Source organism: Raphanus sativus, chromosome 7 (assembly GCF_000801105.2).
Source record: "Raphanus sativus cultivar WK10039 chromosome 7, ASM80110v3, whole genome shotgun sequence".
Taxonomy (NCBI): domain Eukaryota; kingdom Viridiplantae; phylum Streptophyta; class Magnoliopsida; order Brassicales; family Brassicaceae; genus Raphanus; species Raphanus sativus.
The window spans coordinates 2,153,441-2,173,426 of NC_079517.1; the positions used below are offsets into that span (position 1 = coordinate 2,153,441).

General features: G+C 34.9%; 6 protein-coding genes, 1 long non-coding RNA gene and 1 other non-coding gene across 9 annotated transcripts; 5 read left to right on the forward strand and 3 right to left on the reverse strand.

The window, feature by feature from the left end:
- Positions 1-582: 582 nt before the first annotated feature.
- Positions 583-3,299, forward strand: LOC108816653 (probable polygalacturonase At3g15720). Its single transcript, XM_018589217.2, has 6 exons — positions 583-796; positions 942-1,076; positions 1,620-1,790; positions 2,163-2,452; positions 2,568-2,676; positions 2,764-3,299. The coding sequence occupies exons 1-6, from the start codon at positions 623-625 to the stop codon at positions 3,169-3,171; spliced, it is 1,287 nt and encodes a 428-aa protein (XP_018444719.1). The 5' UTR covers positions 583-622; the 3' UTR covers positions 3,172-3,299.
- Positions 3,300-3,524: 225 nt separating this feature from the next.
- Positions 3,525-4,066, reverse strand: LOC108815132 (uncharacterized). The gene has a single exon (XM_018587787.2). The coding sequence runs from the start codon at positions 4,028-4,030 to the stop codon at positions 3,617-3,619; it is 414 nt and encodes a 137-aa protein (XP_018443289.1). The 5' UTR covers positions 4,031-4,066; the 3' UTR covers positions 3,525-3,616.
- Positions 4,067-4,211: 145 nt separating this feature from the next.
- On the reverse strand, positions 4,212-5,311 carry LOC108816759 (uncharacterized). 2 transcript variants are annotated; one of them, XR_008936591.1, is made up of 3 exons: positions 5,089-5,311; positions 4,564-4,789; positions 4,212-4,476 (listed from the first exon to the last, which is right to left on the reverse strand). It is a non-coding gene; the product is annotated as an uncharacterized LOC108816759 (long non-coding RNA). The 2 variants fall into 2 exon arrangements; XR_001943908.2 differs by having other exon boundaries at positions 4,213-4,476; positions 5,125-5,311.
- A 140-nt stretch (positions 5,312-5,451) lies between these two features.
- On the forward strand, positions 5,452-7,740 carry LOC108815900 (late embryogenesis abundant protein At5g17165). The gene is made up of 2 exons (XM_018588432.1): positions 5,452-5,733; positions 7,329-7,740. The coding sequence occupies exons 1-2, from the start codon at positions 5,627-5,629 to the stop codon at positions 7,591-7,593; spliced, it is 372 nt and encodes a 123-aa protein (XP_018443934.1). The 5' UTR covers positions 5,452-5,626; the 3' UTR covers positions 7,594-7,740.
- Positions 7,741-7,873: 133 nt separating this feature from the next.
- Positions 7,874-7,945, forward strand: TRNAE-UUC (transfer RNA glutamic acid (anticodon UUC)). Its single transcript has one exon. It is a non-coding gene; the product is annotated as a tRNA-Glu (tRNA).
- Positions 7,946-8,278: 333 nt separating this feature from the next.
- Positions 8,279-11,722, forward strand: LOC108817034 (uncharacterized). Its single transcript, XM_018589621.2, has 6 exons — positions 8,279-8,488; positions 8,951-9,446; positions 9,533-9,724; positions 9,804-9,992; positions 10,066-10,431; positions 10,513-11,722. The coding sequence occupies exons 1-6, from the start codon at positions 8,375-8,377 to the stop codon at positions 11,457-11,459; spliced, it is 2,304 nt and encodes a 767-aa protein (XP_018445123.1). The 5' UTR covers positions 8,279-8,374; the 3' UTR covers positions 11,460-11,722.
- Positions 11,723-17,146: 5,424 nt separating this feature from the next.
- Positions 17,147-17,624, forward strand: LOC108815133 (S-protein homolog 9-like). The gene has a single exon (XM_018587788.2). It carries the CDS (start codon positions 17,147-17,149, stop codon positions 17,570-17,572), a length of 426 nt encoding a protein of 141 aa, XP_018443290.1. The 3' UTR covers positions 17,573-17,624.
- Positions 17,625-17,766: 142 nt separating this feature from the next.
- LOC108814820 (uncharacterized) lies at positions 17,767-19,788 on the reverse strand. Its single transcript, XM_056990520.1, has 7 exons — positions 19,502-19,788; positions 19,216-19,306; positions 18,761-18,876; positions 18,534-18,593; positions 18,396-18,461; positions 18,114-18,315; positions 17,767-18,026 (listed from the first exon to the last, which is right to left on the reverse strand). The coding sequence occupies exons 1-6, from the start codon at positions 19,556-19,558 to the stop codon at positions 18,127-18,129; spliced, it is 579 nt and encodes a 192-aa protein (XP_056846500.1). The 5' UTR covers positions 19,559-19,788; the 3' UTR covers positions 17,767-18,026; positions 18,114-18,126.
- Positions 19,789-19,986: the final 198 nt, after the last annotated feature.

The window sequence follows — 19,986 nt, forward strand, 5'->3', positions numbered from 1 at the left end:
AATCTTATGATTGAATTATACATGGATTAGTTACCATGTATAATTCAACAAAAATCCATGTATAACTCAACAACCATGGAGCTAGATACCATAACTTTATGGCTAAACAACAAAAAAAAAAGAAGAAGACAAATGATGATGCAACTATAAAGGTGTGGTGAGCAGCACATTGATTTCTCTCTAGTCTCTAGTAATCAAATTATTTTTATCTTTAGATAACCTATAAATCCTTTCTTTCTTTTTTTTTTTGATTAATTTAAAATAACCTATAAATCATTTCTTCCCATGTATCAGTCATGAAATCATATCAAACCATGAAAGAATCAAGCATATAAGCAAAGTATCACTTCAGTCAATATGCAAAATCTTGTAAAGTATGACTTTTCGGATTTTTATACGTTCCTAAACAATTCCAGTTGTCTTTTACAACTACAGAAAGCTGGTGCATAATCTCTTTCCACAAACACACACAAATTTAACAAAATATCTATCAGTTAACCACCTTTTTTATATAAATATATAGACATGCACAATTCTCCTTAGAATATATCATTATTCTTAGCAAAAAAAAAAGAATATATAATCACTATCAAGTATCATAAAGCATAAGATTCGTGTAAAGATGAAGAAGTCTTCGTTGTTCTTCGTATTGTTATGTTTGTTTCAAATAAGCAAATTAGGTTTCTGCTTAGCAGGTAGCGTTCATAAGGATAACTACAATGGAGATAAACGTCATGGGATCATACGTGTCACTAGTTTCGGAGCTGTCGGCGATGGAAAGACCGATGATACTCAGGTATATGATATCTTTTTCTTTTCTTTTTCTTTGTGTTCATCAATAATCATATATGTGTGCATTAGTGATGTATGTTAGATATAATTTCAAGACTTGCGGAGCAAACTAACTTATATATGCATAAACATACTTCTATATATTTCAGGCATTTCTTAAGGCATGGGAAGTTGTATGTAACGGAGGAAATGATACAACCCTTCTAATGCCTCTAGGAAAAACGTTTATGCTTAAGCCGATTAAGTTCGCAGGTCCATGCAAGTCTTCCTCTGTCACCTTTTTGGTAAACATATATACTTCTACTCTTTCTTTGTTTCAGATATTATTAGAAATATAATTGAACTTTAGCTTACTGTACCATAACTGATCAAACCAACATTTAATCTGGTGACTCTATGGCACCATCCGTGTATCTTTTGGCCTACGATTTGTGTACACCATTTTTGCCAAATTAGTGAAATGTATTCAACACAAATGAATATTTGGCTTTGAGCAACACGATAATACTCTCTCTCTGTTCATAATACGTATCACTTTAAATTTTTTATTTTGTTTTAAAAAATTGTGATTCTACCATCCTAATGTAACTTTGTACATTTTTTTTTTGAAACACTTTTTTTTTTGAAACACCTGTAACTTTGTACATTAAATCCAATTTTTACCTTTTAAAATAGCCAATAGATTTATACTTAAATCATTCACATTTAATTATTTATTCATTAAATATGAATATATTAGTTTATTATATAATTTTTTTAATATCTATGTCAAAGCAACCCTTATTAAGAAATAGAGAAAATAAGATTTTGTGGGTTTGATTGCATAGATAAGAGGCAATCTTGTTGCGCCGGGTTACACTTGGGACGTGGGAATTTGCCCTGCATGGATTAGTTTTGGAAGTATCAACGGTCTAGTTGTCAAAGGAGGAGGCACCCTCGACAGTCGTGGTTCTGTGTGGTGGGGTTCCGGAAATGCTCAGGATACGGATCGTCCCACCGTAAGTCCATTTTCAAGATCCTTACACTAGTAATTAAAATATAATCTTTGATCTATTGGAGATATATTAATTTTGACTAAAATCTTGGACGAAAAGAATTCGATGCATTTTTTTCAAGTTAGCTATCAACCAATTTGAGGGGGAGAAGGTATTGAAGATCTTATATTCATATAATATTTAGGACTTAGTTTATGATAAGTCCTACGTAGTTTAAACATAGCTTGATTTATAGTTTCCTATTTATCTTTAGCTTTCTAAGTCGTATAAATACTATCCATTCATGATCAATAAAAATAAGCTTTCTTTAATCCCAAACTAAGATTTGTCATAATCCAACCATTTTATTAATGTTTCTTTATCCTTTCTTCTTAGGCAATGCATTTCAACAGCTGTAATGGTCTTAGGGTGTATAATATTCAACACTTGGACAGTCCTCGGAACCACATAGGTCTAAGCAGCTCAAAGAACATCAGCATATCGGGACTAAAGTTGACTGCACCTGGTGATAGTCCCAATACGGATGGTATAGACATATCGAACTGTATAGGAGTCGACATACGTGACTCAGTGATATCCACTGGAGACGACTGCATTGCCATTAATAGCGGTTCCTCTTTTATCAACATAACCGGCCTTTTTTGCGGTCCCGGTCATGGCATCAGGTAATCCCTAGCTAAAATCACGCTTCACAATTTTAAAATCAACATAAAAGTAAGCTATTAACAATGATTGATACATATTACTAAATTATATAAAATATGGATAATGATATTATAGCGTGGGAAGCCTTGGAAAAGATGGAGAGTTTGCAACCGTTGAAGAAGTGAGAGTAAAGAACTGCACTTTGTCAAACACAACGAACGGTGTCCGCATCAAGACATACCAGGTTTGTCCATTTAATCAACCTCCCTTTCATCATGATATTTTGTTAAGCCTATCACTTACTTAAACTGGCTCTCTTCTTTTTTTGTAGAACGGATTAGGATATGCTCGGAAAATATCATTCGAGGATATCAATATGGTGGATTCAAAGAACCCTATTATCATCGAACAGAACTACTACAACCGGGGCAAACTCGAAGAAGTAGGCTTTGAGTATAGTAACTATCAAAACCTTGGTAGTAAAAATCGTTTTTACCAGACTGAGTCTGGCAATGCAAGAGGCGTGAAAGTGAGCGATGTGCGTTACAGTAGAATATCCGGTTCATCTGCGAGCGACAATGCCGTCACGTTTAACTGCAATGCGGACTTGGGATGCGACGATATTGTGATGGACGATGTGAATATTGTTTCGGCGAAAGCAGGTCAGGTAGTGTCGGCTTCTTGCAATAATGTTCATGGGAGTTATCTTAATTCACCTGTTAGTTGTATTAATAAGTAGTTGGAGGGGGTACGTGATGTTATTGCATTTGTATTTGGAAGAACCAAAGAACGTTTTAAAATTATGTTAAGGCTGATTAATAAAATATCAAAAATGTCACTGCAAATTCTGAGACTATTGAGAAGGGAAAGATCAACAGGTGAATTAAGATAGCACATTGAAAACGCATAAAGAAATGCCTAACAACATTTTTATGAGGCTTAGTAACAGCCATTGAGTAAAACGTAGCTTTATTGATTTTATTATGTTGTTCAATGTGCTAATTCCAGTCCAATATCATAAGTGTACGTAATGTGTTTTTTTCATAATATTACCAACAAATTAATTGACGCAGCCAAAAAGAAACTCTAAGTTCCTGAAAGAATATTTTTTCATACAAAGTTCTTATCGAAATTCCAAAACAAAATATTAAACCGAGTCAAAATACTAAACCTAATAAAAAAAACTAAGCGTCGATATTGTTCTTTTCTACTACAACCCAGTCTTCAACCAAATCTTTGAAGTTCTTCTTTTCAACAAGAGGAACTTTTGGCGTTTCAAGCTGATTCTCTATGTTTTTAGCGTTATCATCCACTTTTAGTATACTAACCTCTTTATTCAGCTCCTTATTAGCCACGTCTTCATGTTTAACCGGAAGAGATGAACGATGAAGTTGATTAACCAAATCTCTGGAAGCTCCGAAAACTCGGTCTTCACCATCAGTTCCAAGCTCTCCAAATATATCATCAACTTGAGACATCGTCATAGGGGGAGAACGGTTGCGTATGCCATGGAAATTTAATTCTTCCCATGAGATATCATCATTGTTAAACTGATCCATCTTCTTGAACACTTCTTTAAAATCTTTTGCGCTAGACATGACTTTGTATTGATAATTTAACAATCTTCGAGGCTTGTAAATAATAACTGACGCGTATTTATACAACTTTATAAATTTTTCCTTATTTTTAGCTTAGAAAATATTTAGAACTGACGAACGTTTATCCTTTTACAAAAAAAACTAAATTACTATTTTCCGTAATATAAATTGATAAATATCCATTTTTAATAATGTCATTATCTGAAACTGAATTAAACTCTGAAATTGATGTCGTTAACCTTCATTCTCAGTTTACAATCACAACAACGCGACTTGTTTGATATAAGACAAATTTAAATAAACGTCATCAATACAAAGACCGCTAATAAGGCAACAATAACACCGATAGGAGGAAACCCTCCTCCTATGGCCTTCCCTGTGTTCACGTCATACCTCGCAAACCTTTTCTTCGGTGCTATACATTGAGGACATACATATGTTTCCGGCTGCCAAAAAAAACATCATATAAAAACATTCAACCAAGATTGAAACCTAGAGGTGGTGGATGTTTGAGGTAAAGGACTCAGGCTCACCTGTTCATCAAAAGGTTTGGGTAAAGTGTATATGAATCCACAGTCAAGACAAATGTGAGTAGCTCTTGCCTGCAAAACAGAGAGAAAATGTTCAGATGAACCAACACCATCTAAGCACTAGATCAAGTTACTAATTAGCCTTCTGAGTCTCGGTCGGGTTAACTTTCTTCCAAACCGAGGGGGAGCCGGGCGCTTATTTAGTTTCTTGACATCAACTTCTGCGCCTCTGTTTTTGATCAAAATATCACAAATTGCATCAGGAACTAATCAAGAACCGCACAAAGGATCACAAGAAGCTTCAGGTACTATACTAATTAATGAAGCTTGGTCTTGCGAAAACTTGACACGAGAAACTTAGCATATCCAAAAGATTAGACCACGGAACTACTATTTGATAAAGGTTCTATATTGTTTCTGAAGAAATAGATATAGCACACACAACCCATATGATATAATCTATGAGAATTTCAATCCTAAATCCATTTTTAAAGAGCAGAGAGGCCACATTTCTAACAAGATCACCACCTAATGGAATCAGGAGAGGCAAACACACACACACACCTGCTGACAACAAAGTAGACAGAATCAGGTTTGGCCTGAATAGCGGTTTAGTGTTATATTTCCTATGTCCAATTGTCCACTACATCATGTATATACATTTTCACATCAATGGTTTACCTGTTTCTTATAAAAAGTAAAGAGACAAATGAAGCTGACTCAAGCTTCTTATCATGAGCATCCTTTGTTTGATAAGATGGGCCTAGTTCTTAAAAAGCGTCCATTTTCACGCTGTTCAAAATGGTGTCAAATGAAAAGTAAACAGTGACGTTTGATCGGTGGTGATTGACTAATTATATATTCTTAAGAAATTATCTGAGGGAGCAACATGGGAATCGTATGATGTGCTCTTTTGTCTCATTCCACACTTGTATTTTATTTTTTTTTCACACTGAAATTTCCATCTTGTATGTTATATTTATATAAACAGACAAGTTGCAAGTATTCTCCATTAATACTCATCCAAACACAACTCTCTCTCTCTCAATCTTGGGGTACCAGTTGAATGGCAGCCAAATCCAAGAGCCTTCAGGTGATCAGGAAGCACCTAGTCAACGGCGTTCGTTCATGGGCTTTCCCACGCGCCGTCGCATCTGATCTCTCTGCCTCTAGGTACCTCTTTCTCTCTTTTTCTGCATCTTTCTTCCTTTGATAATTTTCTTGCATACTTTGTTGCGCATGATACTTTTTGGAAGGAAGACAGAGAGTAGATTACCGTGTTATCACGTAATCTGATTACGTACGATATATATTTTTGAGTAGATTATTGTGTTATCACGTATATATATTAATATATATTCTTTTTTTTTGTAACTGGTATATATATATGTATGGTTATATGAATCATAGAAGATGTTAATATTTTACGTATTTGTCCAGATCAAAACAAACCTTGCTTTGAAAAAAAAACTTAGTAATAGGAGTGTTAAGAATACACACTCACAAAAGGAACTCAAGAAGAACTTCATATGAGTTCTTTATATTTATTATTACAGACACCTCTTTTTTTTTTTAACATAAATCATTTTTGAGATTTGAATTCAAAAGAGCATATCACAAATCTGCAGACTTCTATATAGCTGCAGAAAAACATTAAAATGTTTGTTTATAAAAAATGTAAAATGAAAAAGGAAAGATCGGTGAATAATTAACTAGCTTAAAAGTTTTAGGGAGATGTGTTTCTTACATAGAGAGAAGCACACACTGTAGTCGGATATGGCATATCCAATTGGATAACACCAAAGGTCAAAAAAATATTCCATTCACGATACGACGTATGTCATTAGTGATATTATTCCCTTCGTATTGGAGAGGGTCAAATGATAAAGATAAGTATAATTAAGAGACCGTCCTCACTTATTCTGCGTCGATTTATCAGCAATTTAAAAGAAAAAAAAAGTTATATTTAAAAGATCGAATATATATCTTCAATCGTTCTTTACTTAGTCATTAATTTATTTATCATGTATCTAGGACATCATTTTTATAATACATCGTGCAAAAGACTGGGTCTTATTGACAAATTAAATACGAATGAACCTTGGTCAACCATCATCTCCTAAACTTAATGAAATTGTACGTACTCACTAATCCTCCTAACTAAGGATAGAAAATGTGAAAGACGTACATTTTTTCTTGCCCACTTTTCGTGGCACTAATTAATTAAAGGTATTTAATTTTCTCGGTGTAAGTGACCATGTTTGTTTCGACGAGTTGATGTTTATCGCAGTGCATAATATTTTGAAAATGAATGTACTTAAGATTCCATCTGTTTGATATTAAATGTTATTTTCTTGTTTTATATACATGTTGTTATATACTTCCTCTTTTTCAATTTATTTGTCGTTCTATACTTCGTTACACAGATTAATAAAACATTTAATTTTGTATATTTACTAGATAAAAACATCATTACCAATACACCTAATTAGATTTCAACCGATAGAAAAATAGATTAGATTAAAAAATCAATAAATTTTGCATTGAAATCATAAAACGACACTTATTTTGAAACGAAAATTTTACTCCAAAACGACATATAATTCGAAACGGAAGGAGTATCATATAGTCGATGTCTCACCTAACATACAACCGAACTCACATTAAAACTTTCATCAATAATACTTTAGCCCAAAACATATGTATATATGAAAGAAACCAATTTTATCGCTAAAAAACAAATTTTAATCGATGTTTTTGCTTAACAGGAATGGTCACACATCGGCGTATGATAAGAACGTAGAAGAAGAATTGCAATCGAGTAAAGTGCCTGATGAATTGATAAAGCCTGATGACTCTGACAAATATTGGTCTCCTCATCCTCGAACAGGTGTCTTTGGACCTTCGACCTCATCTTCCACCACCGACATAACCGAGGAGAATCGCAGCAGTCAAGATGACTCAGTAATGGAGGAGAAAGCTTGGTACCGTCCAACAAGTCTCGAGGATTTGGACAAGACTCAGCATTCGTAGGAAGCAAACTCTTCCCTTGATGTTATTTGTGTGTTTGATAATGTTGTAATAAAATTTGAAGTCACACTATTACGTTATGTAACAATAACGAACTAAACTCTCCGTGTTATGATGTTTTATGAATGTGATTGTTACGCTTGTTTTGCATTCTGTGGGTTTGGACATATTGGCTTGGCCCTCTTCGGATAAAGAAAATGTAAATCTAATGTATATTACCCTAACAATAGACTGAATATAAGGTATTTGCGTGAATAAATTCCCGACCATGTAGTAAACAAAATCCGTTGTCGTCCAGCGGTTAGGATATCTGGCTTTCACCCAGGAGACCCGGGTTCGATTCCCGGCAACGGAGATTTTTTTTATAAAATATCAGAAAACGAAAACTATGCAATTAGTACTTTATATGGGCTTTACAGTTCCATGGCCCATAAGGCCATAACTGAAATGCTAAGTACTGAATTTTTCGTATTCCGGTATCCATTTTAGGAAATATAACTTGCATTCTCTGGCAGAATACAAGTGACGAGGCGGGAATTTAAAGCAAGCGATCACTGAATAAAGAAAAATATTAATTCCGGGAAAAATTCAAATTTCAAAACCTCCGCTCCAAGTCTCCAATAATGCTCACTTCCAATAATCTTAGGCATCGCTTCGGAAAAGAGGTATAAATAACACGCCTTTATCCGATTCCATAGGCACCAAGTAAAACATCTTGTTTTCTCTCTCAGCAACTCTCTCACTCACTCACTCAAGAAAACTTGCTCAAAGTCCTCTCGCGAAGATGGATTTCCACAGCCTCACGAGAAGAGATCTTCAATCTCTCTGCAAGATGAACAAAATCCCAGCCAATAAGACCAATATCGCCATGGCCGACGCTCTCGCTGCTCTTGAGATCGTGAGTTTTTTCTTCCTATATTCGATCCATAATGTGTAGCTGCTTCGATTTCAAGCCATCAGTACGATTAGATGAATCGGATTTGATTGAGATCGTGATTGCGATCGTTTTAATAATTCAGAAATCGAACATGAGAGAGAGAGAGAGAGAGAGAGAGATCCTTCTCGATAATTTTAGATCAGCTGATTTACTATTCTGTTGAGGTCAAGTTTGAATTGTAGATCTAAAATCCTTAGATCAGTGATTACTCTGATTTGGTTGAGATCGTAGTTTATATATTCATCGTTTACCTCCACGTCTGTGTTGTTAGATCACTATTCTGTGAAGTCGAGTTTGAATTGTGGTTTTTTTTGAACGCAGAGAGATTCTGTTCGTTTACTCAATTATGCATTTGCAGGTGTTAGTTTCACCTCTGATGCTTTGTTTCTGTGATTCTTTTTTTTTTTTTTAATAATTTTACAGGTTGAAGGTATTGAAGAATACATAAATCAGTCCGACTCCAATGTTGTACAGTCTCCAACCAGTGTAGCAAGGCTGCCTCCAAATACTACAACCCGAAGGAAGACCACAATAAAGACTGAACGTCAGTCATCATCACTGCTGGTGAACCGTTCTTGTCGTCTGGCGAGTAAAAAGTCTCTGGATGGAGAAATGGACCAAGACAATGTTGCTCAAGAAGCTAAGACTAACGATGTCAAGTTTGAAGCCAATGTGGTGGCTAAAACTCCTGCAGCACGGAGCACAAGGAAAGCTACAGCAGAAGCTTCTCGTAGGAGCAAAATTCAGGAGAGTCAGAAGGGTGAATTGGTTCAGTCGGCTTACAGCACAAGGAGATCAACCAGGCTGTTGGCAAAATGTATGGCTGACCTGAGTTTGAAGACTAAAGAAAACTTGGATAAAGCTGAGAAGATTGAAGAAAGTGAACTAAAAGTATCTGCACAGGAGACAAATTCAACTGGTTAGATACCAATGCCTTTTATCTCTAGCAATGCTTGTGATCAGGTGAACTGATTGGTTTATAATGCGTTCTGTGGTAATATGCAGGTTCAGAGGAAAGAATTGAGAATACTGAGGTTGTCCCAGGTAAAGATTTAAGTGCTTCCATGGAGAAAGAATGGGAGATGTTGAAACATGACAGCGACCAGGTAACTGGAGACCTTGGTGATAATGCTGTTTCAGATGCAAACACTGAGACTAACAAGGACGAGGGGGATGAAGTTATGAGTGATGAAAAAGGTAATGCAAGCATTCATATACTGCAATGTAGTCTGCCGATTTCTTGTTTTTACATTTCTAAACTATCTGGCTTTCGCAGAATCCAAGAATGGTTTAGTCCAAGTAAACAAGCAAGAAGAAATATTGCTGGCTGATAAAGCTATTTCTGAGGAAGGTTCAGAGAAGAAGGACAATAATCAGGAGACTGGAGATACTGAGATTTATGTTGATCTTGTTGACGATACTGTCTTAGAACATGCCAACACTGAGACAAATAACGACAATAAAGGTATGCAATACATTAGGAACACTAACCAATTTTTATTGTTTACATTTTAAATCAAAATGTCATTCTTTCGCAGAGTTGAAGAACGTTCAAGCTTTTGACATTTTTGTACAAGTCGAGCATCAAGAGACAGAAGTGGCAGTCGAGGACAATGTTTTTGAGACTGAGAAAACCAACACTTTCGATGAAGCAGTGCTGGACCGAACTGATGGTGTTTCAGAAGCTGAACCGGAGGAAGACAATTCTGGTGTTGACGCAGACGACACTATTTCCGAAGCTGATTCAAACCAAACTGATAATCAAGAGACAGAACATGCAATGGTGTACCAAACTGATGGTGATTCAGAGACTAAGCCGGAAGAAGATACTGAGATTTATGTTGATCTTGGTGATAATTCTGTCCTGGAACATGCCAACTCTGAGATAATCAATGACAATAAAGGTATGCAACAAATTAAGAGCATTTGAGATTTTGTTCCTTTTCTTGTTTACATTTCTATTTGAAAATGTGTGTCTTTCGTAGAGTCCAAGAACGCTCAAGCTTTCGACAGTTTAGTAGTACAAGTAGAGCATCAAGAGACAAAAGAGGCAATCCAAAAGAATGACTCTGGGCCTGAGAAAGCAAACACTTTCGATAAAGAAGCAGTGGTGGACCGAACCGATGATGATTCAGAAACTGAACTGGATGAAGATAGTTCTGGTGCTGACTCAGACGGAACTATCTCTGAAGCTGATTCAAACCAAGCTGATAATCAAAAGACAGAAGATGCAATTCAGAAAAATGATTCCGAGACTGAGAAAACCAACACATTCGATGAAGAAGCAGTGGTGGACCTAACCGATGGTGATTTGGAAGATGATTCTAGTTTTGACTCAGAAGGTACTATCTCTGAAGCTGAACAGGATGAAGATGATTATAGTTTTGACTCAGACGGTACTATCTCTGAAGCTGATTCAAACAAAGCCGACAACCAAGAGACAGAACAGACAAATCAGGAGAATGATCCTGCTGAGACTGAGAAAATCAACACTTTTGATGAAGACACAATACTGGTGGACCATACTGATGGTGATTTGGAAGGAGATCATTCTGGTGTTGACTTGGATGTCACTATCTCTGAAGCTGGTTCAAACCAAGCCATTAATGGATCTGATATTGCTGAAGAAAGTTCTGTAACTGCTCCAACTTCTCCCCCTCTTCCTCTTGAAGAGGCTATAGTAAACAGAGCTCCACTATCCCCATTTGTAGCAGAGTCCATCTCAGCTCAGTTTCCAAGACCAAACAAATCAGCATCAAAGAAGAATTCAGCTATGAAGGTGGATAATGAGGGTACTACGAACAAGGAGAACAACATGGAAATGATGATAATGAATGTTGTTAACAATAGTGATAATGGAGACAGAAAAGGTGAGACAAAGAAGAAGAAGAAGGTGCAGATTGATGAAGATCTAGAACTTGAAAGATGTTAGCATGAGGCAGCTCGTGAAGATGGTGAATGAACTTTCTATAAAGAGCAGTAACAACACAGCTGCGTTGCAGATTCTGCCTAGTGATAATCAGATTGCAGAGTAGTGTTGCGATTCAAAAACGTGTTTGTTTTCGTTGTTGTCTGAGTCAGAAAAATTAAAAATTATGTCTTTCCTTTCAAATTAAGAAACAAAAATTGGGAAAGATCTCCAACAGCTTTCAGTTCGAGAATTTGCTTATTATTCAGCAAACATAGACTCAAAGAAAAAGACACCAGTAGTATATATTTGTAAGAATAATTTGATTGAATTACAAGCGTTAAAAAATTGCTTTATGGGCTCCAGATTTAGATACAAATTGAGCTAAAACTAAATGTTCTTTTCTATTTATCACGAAGCAATTTCTTGATTTTTTTTTTGATGAATAGAGAATCAACTATTTTTGCTCAATTTTTTTTTTGAAAAAGTCTTGTGATTTTCACGTAAAAGAAAATAGAGTATACTTTTTTGCTCATTTCTGTTTTGTTAGGTTGGTTAGATCTCTTTTGAAAAGGATCATATGAAATCAAGGTTTAAAAAATCACAAAGTAAATGGACAAATATAATCATAAACTAAACGTTACTTCAAAATTGGAAATTCTTCTGATGGTTCACCATCTTGTTGTGTTTGCTTGTTCACGTCCCATATCTGCTTCCAATAAATACATTTTTGCCTTTGTTGTTTGCTCCTCCCGTGCCAATGCCACCGAACCCAACAATGTCATTTACCATGCATTTCTTATGCAGTTGTTCTTATGTAACAAAACTAAAATTAATTGCCGCAAAAAAAGAAGAAGCAAAAACTAATCAACTTGTAAGAAAATATAAATATTAATTGATACCGTCTGTTTGTGCTATAATTATCTCTAGCTGCCGCTTATGTGTAGTAGTCCAAATGAAGCTGATAATACTACCATCTCCATAGTCCTGGAAAGGAAACATCCCTTTTAGTCTTAAATAAATATAAAATTAATTGATACCGTATGTTTGTGCTAAAATTAATTAATCAAACTTTTCTTAACGATATAAACATCCAAAGATAAACAAATAGGAGTATGTTATTATAACAGATATAAAGATTTATAACTCAATTAAAATCAGATTTCACAACATCAGTAAATTCAGTTTACTATTCGGTTTGCATTCATTGCTGGTCGCACAACCGAATTTTAAAATGAATCCAACATTTTGCATTTCTCAAAGAACATGCGGCTAAAAAAATCAAATTGACATATCTAGAAAAGATTTGAATCAAAAAGACATGTTGAACATATTATCTTTGATATTTGAATGGAGAAAACAAATGGTTACCTTTTCTTATTAGATATGATGAACACACAAGAAATGGAGAGAGAAAGAATGGCAATTGGCAACATATATAACCATTGTGGTGAGGTTTTAATAATAATAAAACCGTGACTCCTTTTTATATGACAAATTTTATGGATTCCAATATATATATACCTTATTCAAATGGTTAATGAAATACATTTTATCTCTATATTTGTATTAGTCAGCTAATTAAGAATTATTATATATATTTATTTGATTAATTTATTTTACATCATGCTTGTTTTACGATATTTTATTTTTTTTATTTTTAGTTATCATTGTGATTTTATTGTACTTTGACATTTTTCTGTTTTTTTCTTTGTTTTATCTGTATTTTATCAAATATTTTACTTTTTACATTTATTATATTTATTTTATCACTTATAATTTTACATCTACATTGTATATATTTCAATTGATATATATATGATGTAAATGTTCACAATCACCAATCCACACAGTAATAAGTCTAGCCTTTCTCCAGCTTCTGCCACATAGGATTTGAAAACAATTTTAGAAGTGACATGTCATTAAATGAAAAATTCTGAAAAACCAATGAAAACATTTCATCTCTCCACGTCGTATCCTATGTGGTCTGTTTTCTTTGTTTTCTCTCTCTCCGTCGATGCAATCTCTCCTGGTGCCGTCGATGGTATCTCCTCCATCCATGCAATCTCTCCGTCGATGCGATCTCTCTGTCGATGGTATCTCCTCCGTCGACGATCTCATGCCCCGACCACCGCGTTTCTCTGTCAAGCAGATCGAGTCGACCCTAGAGCCGAATTGAGAGATGGGTACCACCGTCTTTCTCGCCGTAAATAGAGATCGAGTGGAGCCAATAGTTGAATTGCGAGCTGAGTTTTAGTTTGGTTATGTCTCTGAGTTGCTGGGATGAGATAGTCGATTGATGAATAATAGTTGTAAGAGGATCAGATACGAAGTTGCGGTCAGATAGATTCTTAACCTCTTTAGTTGCGGTCGATAGTCAGATAGACGCCTTCGTATCTGGTCGAAATCAGGATTGTTATCTGACTAACAGGGAGATCTTGATCATGATATTGGTTCGTCGAATCTGCTTTGTACTGAGAAGGTTATATACTTATTCTTTCCTCTGCTTACTATTGATAAGGTTATATCTATCTTCATATCGAAGTTGATTCTTTTCTGTTTAGGTTCTTCCAGGCCGTTCAATTATTAACATCCTCTTGGAGTATATTACAAGTGATGAATTGTTAGTTAAAATTGTCCAACCACAAGATCAGTTTCTCATATTTGCTTCAGACAGACCATGGGAACATCTGACCTACAAAGAAGTTGTTGACATCGTTCAGAACCATTCACGGAATGTGTGCGTTAGACCCATTTTCCCCAAGTAAACATTACAGAACCAAATATTGAGTCTGACATATGATGTGAATGAACACAAGGGATATATGTAGACTGGTGAAGATGGCCCTGCGAGCTGCAGCAAAAAAGAGAGAAGTGATATCTACAGTAGCGGATGCAGGAATGTAATTAGATGGGGGCACATACATAAAAATTATTTTTTAGTTAGGGGCATTTCATAGACAACATAAGAATTACTGAAGGAAATTTTAAAATGAGTTGGGGGCACGTGACCCCACACCCTTGGCTGTACATCCGCCCCTGGATATCTACTGATGTGAAGAAGATAGAGAGAGGCGTGAGAAGGCATTTCCATGATGACATCATTGTGGTAGTCATCTTACTTGGTACCAATATTGTGAGCTCTGCCAAAGGACCCTCCCTTTCTATGGTAGTCACTGTGGCAGTCATCTTCCTTGATACTTCCTTTTTTTAGATTCCCATCTTTTGTAGCTATGTATATGCAATCTGTCACTCTTTGTAGGTATAAGACAGAATGATATAATTGTAACTGACTTTCGGAACTTTCCAGTGTAGGTCCTGTTACAATTGTTGATCATATTTCTGTAAAGACCATGGTATCCTTTATTGATTTTGTAATATACTAAACAACAAAAAGAACATGGCTTGTATGTTTTAGCTCTTCTGGAAGAGCAGCTAGCTCCGTAGCATTGTTTGCTTAATAAAATATGTTTCTCTCATGATCTATTTAAGTTTTGAAACCACAGCCATGTCGGTTCCTTAAAAATTTTATGATTTTAAAATAGACATAATAGACAGTATAGAAAAGAAATACATAAGTTAATAAAATGTGTTGCATTATGTATTAATATAGATTAAAGCAAATGTTTGCATAAAAACCTACATGATAACTGTGCCTAATCGAAATTTACACAAAATTCATATAATCAATTAGTCGAACAACGCATTCATCACCTACCTCAATTTGAGAGAACAGTATCTCATAACCATGGTATTCCCTTACACTCATCTTTAGAAAAAAACAGCCTGTCGTCTTACGTCTCTTGCGCAGGTAGGAAGCAAGGAATTTCAAACTCAATGGATCTCTCATGAGTCTTTGATATGCAACAATTATATTCAAAAGCCAATAATTAGAGTTGCAAGGTATGCTCTCTCTTACATCATATTTACATTAGTATTTAAAAAACGTATTTAGCTTTCTGAGTATTATTTATCTATCAACAGGTTCAGAGAAGAATTAATAGTTGAACATGGTGATAGAACAACAACGTTCGTCTTATTTGACCGGGATGTAAAAAGATTACACACACCACAACTGAAGAAATAACTGTATCAGAGGTTAGTTCTTATATATTATAGTTAACAATTCATTATTCATTCATTCACATATTTACTTGATCCATATATGATTGTGTCACTACAGGAAAAATAAGAAGGTAACAACCACTCGAATCAACATAATTGGAAAGACAATGGAATTTCCAAGTCAAGACTGCGGAGTACAACTTCCAAGCTTCTTTCCAAATTTTTACGGTGACCCAAATTACCAAAGAAAATTCATTCATTCAACCAAAAGATGATACCATGAAAGCAAAGATAATATTTTGCCTAAACTCATCTTTCACAATATATAATGACAGTAATATTAATTTGATATTTTTTAAAACTATAGGATATAACAATCAAAGAAAATGAACCAGAGATGGATCAGGGATGGTAACATCAAAACAGAAGATAGAGAAGCTCTTCCTATTTTCCAGACTTCAAGTTTTGGTTGTGAAACTGGGTAGGAAGGAAAATACGAAACAAAAGATTAAGATGCACAGAAGCAAGCTACGGATGATGTTATAATGATAATGAGACCAATAAGAGACGGATCATTTGGCCATCGCTTAAGAACTTATATCTATATCATGGTCATATGTTGAAACACATCTCTATCTCTTTTGTTTTGGCTTTTTCTTTTTAAAAAAATATGTTGGAATTATACATTATCATTATTAATAATTTTCTGAGTTTCTATTAATATTTATTAGAAAATGATTTTAACGTTATATGACATTGAATTTTGGTATTTAAATTTCTCACAAAGAAAAAGAAAAACCTTTTTCACTTATACAGTACTTTTGATCTACGCAACCTATTTTTTTGTATACTAACCAAGCAAATATTAAACAAGATAAAAAATCAACGTAAATTACATTAATATGACGGTGAAAATCAAACAAAATTATATGTGTAGCCATTAGGCCCTTTTTATTATTGGCTCGGTTCAAGTCCCAAACTATATTTCACCCTAGATGTCACCCAGTAATTAATTGGAAGTACGAAAATATTTGACAAGTATAATTAGTTTGATATAGGCTATTTGTATATCAAACCAAGCACATGCAAAAACCAAAGAGTTGCATAAAACTGAAACATTTTAACAAAAAGAATCAGCATGATAAAAATTCCGCAGCGTAGCGCGGGTAATTACCTAGTATAATTTTATATGAATAAGATCTGAATGATGAAAACTTCTTTGTGGGATCTTGATGAAAACACAGTCAGGCCATTAAAATGCAGAATTGACTATTATTATAGTAAGTATATATATTACTCGTTTTATGAAATTTGCATTTATTTCTGAACAAATTTCTCAATATAATACTAAGTATTTTGACTTTGAAACACTTAGACAGTTAGACTTCGATATATTTTTACTTCATTCTTTGATTGTGGAAAAGAAAACACAGCCACGCCATTAGTTCATGTAGAAAATGCAGAATTGACCATTGACTTCTTTTTCATACTATTATGGTAAGTATATATATTACTCGTTTTAAGAAGATGCAAAAAGGGAGCAAAACGGAATGCATGAACATTATTTAATGATTTGAAAAGTCGAGAGTTTACATCTTTTAACATATACCAGCCTAAAAATATAAAACGAAACAATAATCAAAACAATGAATCGCCACCTCTCATGCTTTTTGATTATCATTGCATTGTGTGCTGAGTTGAGTAATGGAGCGGGTTTGCTGAAAGACTCTGTACATTTTAACAACTCTCTTCAACCACACAACATTCTCAAGGTCCATTGTCTCACGGACGAAGATAATCTAGGCGAACATTTGTTGAATCATGGACAAACCTATGATTTCAGTTTTTATGAAAGTATTTTCAAGACTGAAGTCAATTGTGGCTTATGGCAGGGACCTGGTTTCAAGTTCTATGCATCGTTTAAGGCATATGAAGGTGGTGGTCTCATCATCCATTATGGTAAGAAAAACTTTTGGGATGCAAGAGAAGATGGTATATATTTCACACATGGTTTTTATCCTTACAAACTAGAGTACAGGTGGTCAGGCCACGTCATTGCACCAACTCCTTAAAATGGAAAGAAATATATGTAATCCCTCAAATGAAGTGGATTTCGATCACCTTGTTCTTATAAAAATAAATAAAGACATTTTATAAAATTTTAATTAGAAGACTTAAATATATAACTATTATAAAGTCTCGGAATGATGTTTTCCTTATATACAGCTTTGTTGTTATATACTTGATATATATAAAAATAGAATAATGATTTCAAATGAATATTATAAACTAAATTTCAATCGGACAAAAGATGACCCCAAAAGGGAACGTTTAGAGATGATACAAACTTCATCAACATAATATACAGTGAAGGCTCTCATGGCAGCATGATCCAAAATAAAATAAAAAAAGTAGTCAAATTGAGTCTATTGTAAGGTTTGGCACCATGAGAGAAGGATGATTCTTTCCCTAACAAAAGGATTTAGTGGTTCTGATTTTGTTTTGGTGTGATTACTGCTTTGATACCTACAAGAAGAAAAGACATTTTCAAGATCAAGATCACTGAGATTGATTAGCTTGGTGGGGTTTGTCAGGTGTTTTTTCATATATTACCAGCGTGAAAGAGTTAGAACGAGGGTCCGACGGAGGTGAATCCAGCGGCTTTGACATCCTTAAGCGTAGATGATAACCAATCCAAGCCTTCATAAAGGCCGTCGCCACGAAGAGCACAAGTTCCTTGTATGTGCCACTTCCTGTTCTTGAGATCAAATAAGCCTAACCCTTCACATACTTCTCTCGGTGACATGGCTCCTCTCTAACAATCAGCATGGATTAAAAAAAAGGATCAGGGAATAGCCAAACAAAAAGAAACAGGACTTAAAGCTCGATGTTTACCATGTCTTGTTTGTTTGCAAAGACCAGAATGATACTGTTGAGCATGAATGGGTCTTTTATGATCTCCTGAGGAAATAAAAGAGCAGGTTAAGGAACTATCCAATAGAGTTAACGTAATGAGCTTAAGAGAAATCTAACCTGAAATTCTTGCTTTGCTTTCCCAAGCCTCTCTCGGTCCAAAGAGTCTACCACGTATATCTGCAAGCAAACGCATGTTAGAGTACACTTTAAGACCATGGTCAGTTTAAGATTTATACAAAAAAATCTCAAGGTTGGGCCAAGCAATGTATTATACTGCTAAAAATTTATCATAACCAAATACGAGAATAACAAATGGCAAGAGAAGAAGGTAAAAGAAAACGTACAAGACCATCAGTGTTATTGAAGTAGTGCCTCCAAAGAGGTCTGAGTTTCTCTTGGCCACCGACATCCCAAACCGTGAACATCACATTCTTGTACTCAACTTTCTCAACGTTGAATCCTGCGCGTAAAGAAAAGTTGAAAGCTGTCGGCAAACACAGAAACCGAAGCAAACCGAAGGAGCAATGACCAAACAAAAAAAAAGTATACTCTCATAGGAATTTGATACAAGTAGACACACAAAGTAAATCAATCATAACTCCTGCATATAGTAGGGCACAAAAGAGAACTTCACAAACATAAATTGGCTACTTTCATCTCACACACACACACACACTCAATAAAGCAAAAGCAGCTGTTTGATTACTAAATACTAACAATCACATTTTTTTTTGTTTGTAAGGCGTTATAATAGAATGAATCTAACATCTTTCACGGGAGAGAGGTGGGGTTGGGTTACCAATGGTGGGAACAGTAGAGAGAACTTCTCCGATGTGAAGTTTGTAGAGAATAGTAGTTTTCCCAGCAGCATCCAGCCCCAGCATCACCACCTGACCACCACATTGACATCATCAACATCATCACAAAATTTTGATATAAATAAGATTTCTTCCATTCTGTTTCATCATCATCATGTCACAGCTTACAACAACGCCAAGGATATATAAAGTAAGAAAGAAGAATCAACGTTCATGATCATCTAGATCCAGAAAAAAAGGAAGCCATGGAGAGATGAATAGTTTTACCCTCATCTCTTGATTGCCGAAGAAAGTATCGAATAGCTTACGAAATGCTTGTCCCATCCCTCCCAATTTTTTTTTATTTTTTTTTTGTGTTTCCTCTTGTTATCGAAGCAGAGGGAGGACAGATGAGACGACGAAGATAGATTTGGAGGAGACGGTGACGAATTTACCCAGAGAGAGAGAGAGATTCAAGGGAATGAATGATTTACGCGTTAGGTCTTCAGGATTTCACGAAACGAAACCAAGTCCTTTTTCTTTTCAAATTGAATATTATTATTAGCCAACATTCATTCCTCTCGCCACTATTTGTGGTGGAGTATATAAATAATCATTTTGGGCCAAAACTATCTATAAAGGCTTTTGAAACGTGGACTACATGGTCCACGACTTTTCTTCCATAATTATCTTCTTTTCGTTTTTACTTCTTTACACCCATTTTTCTTTTGTATATAACTCATGAATTTTAAGTTAACTACGAGTCGTAGTCT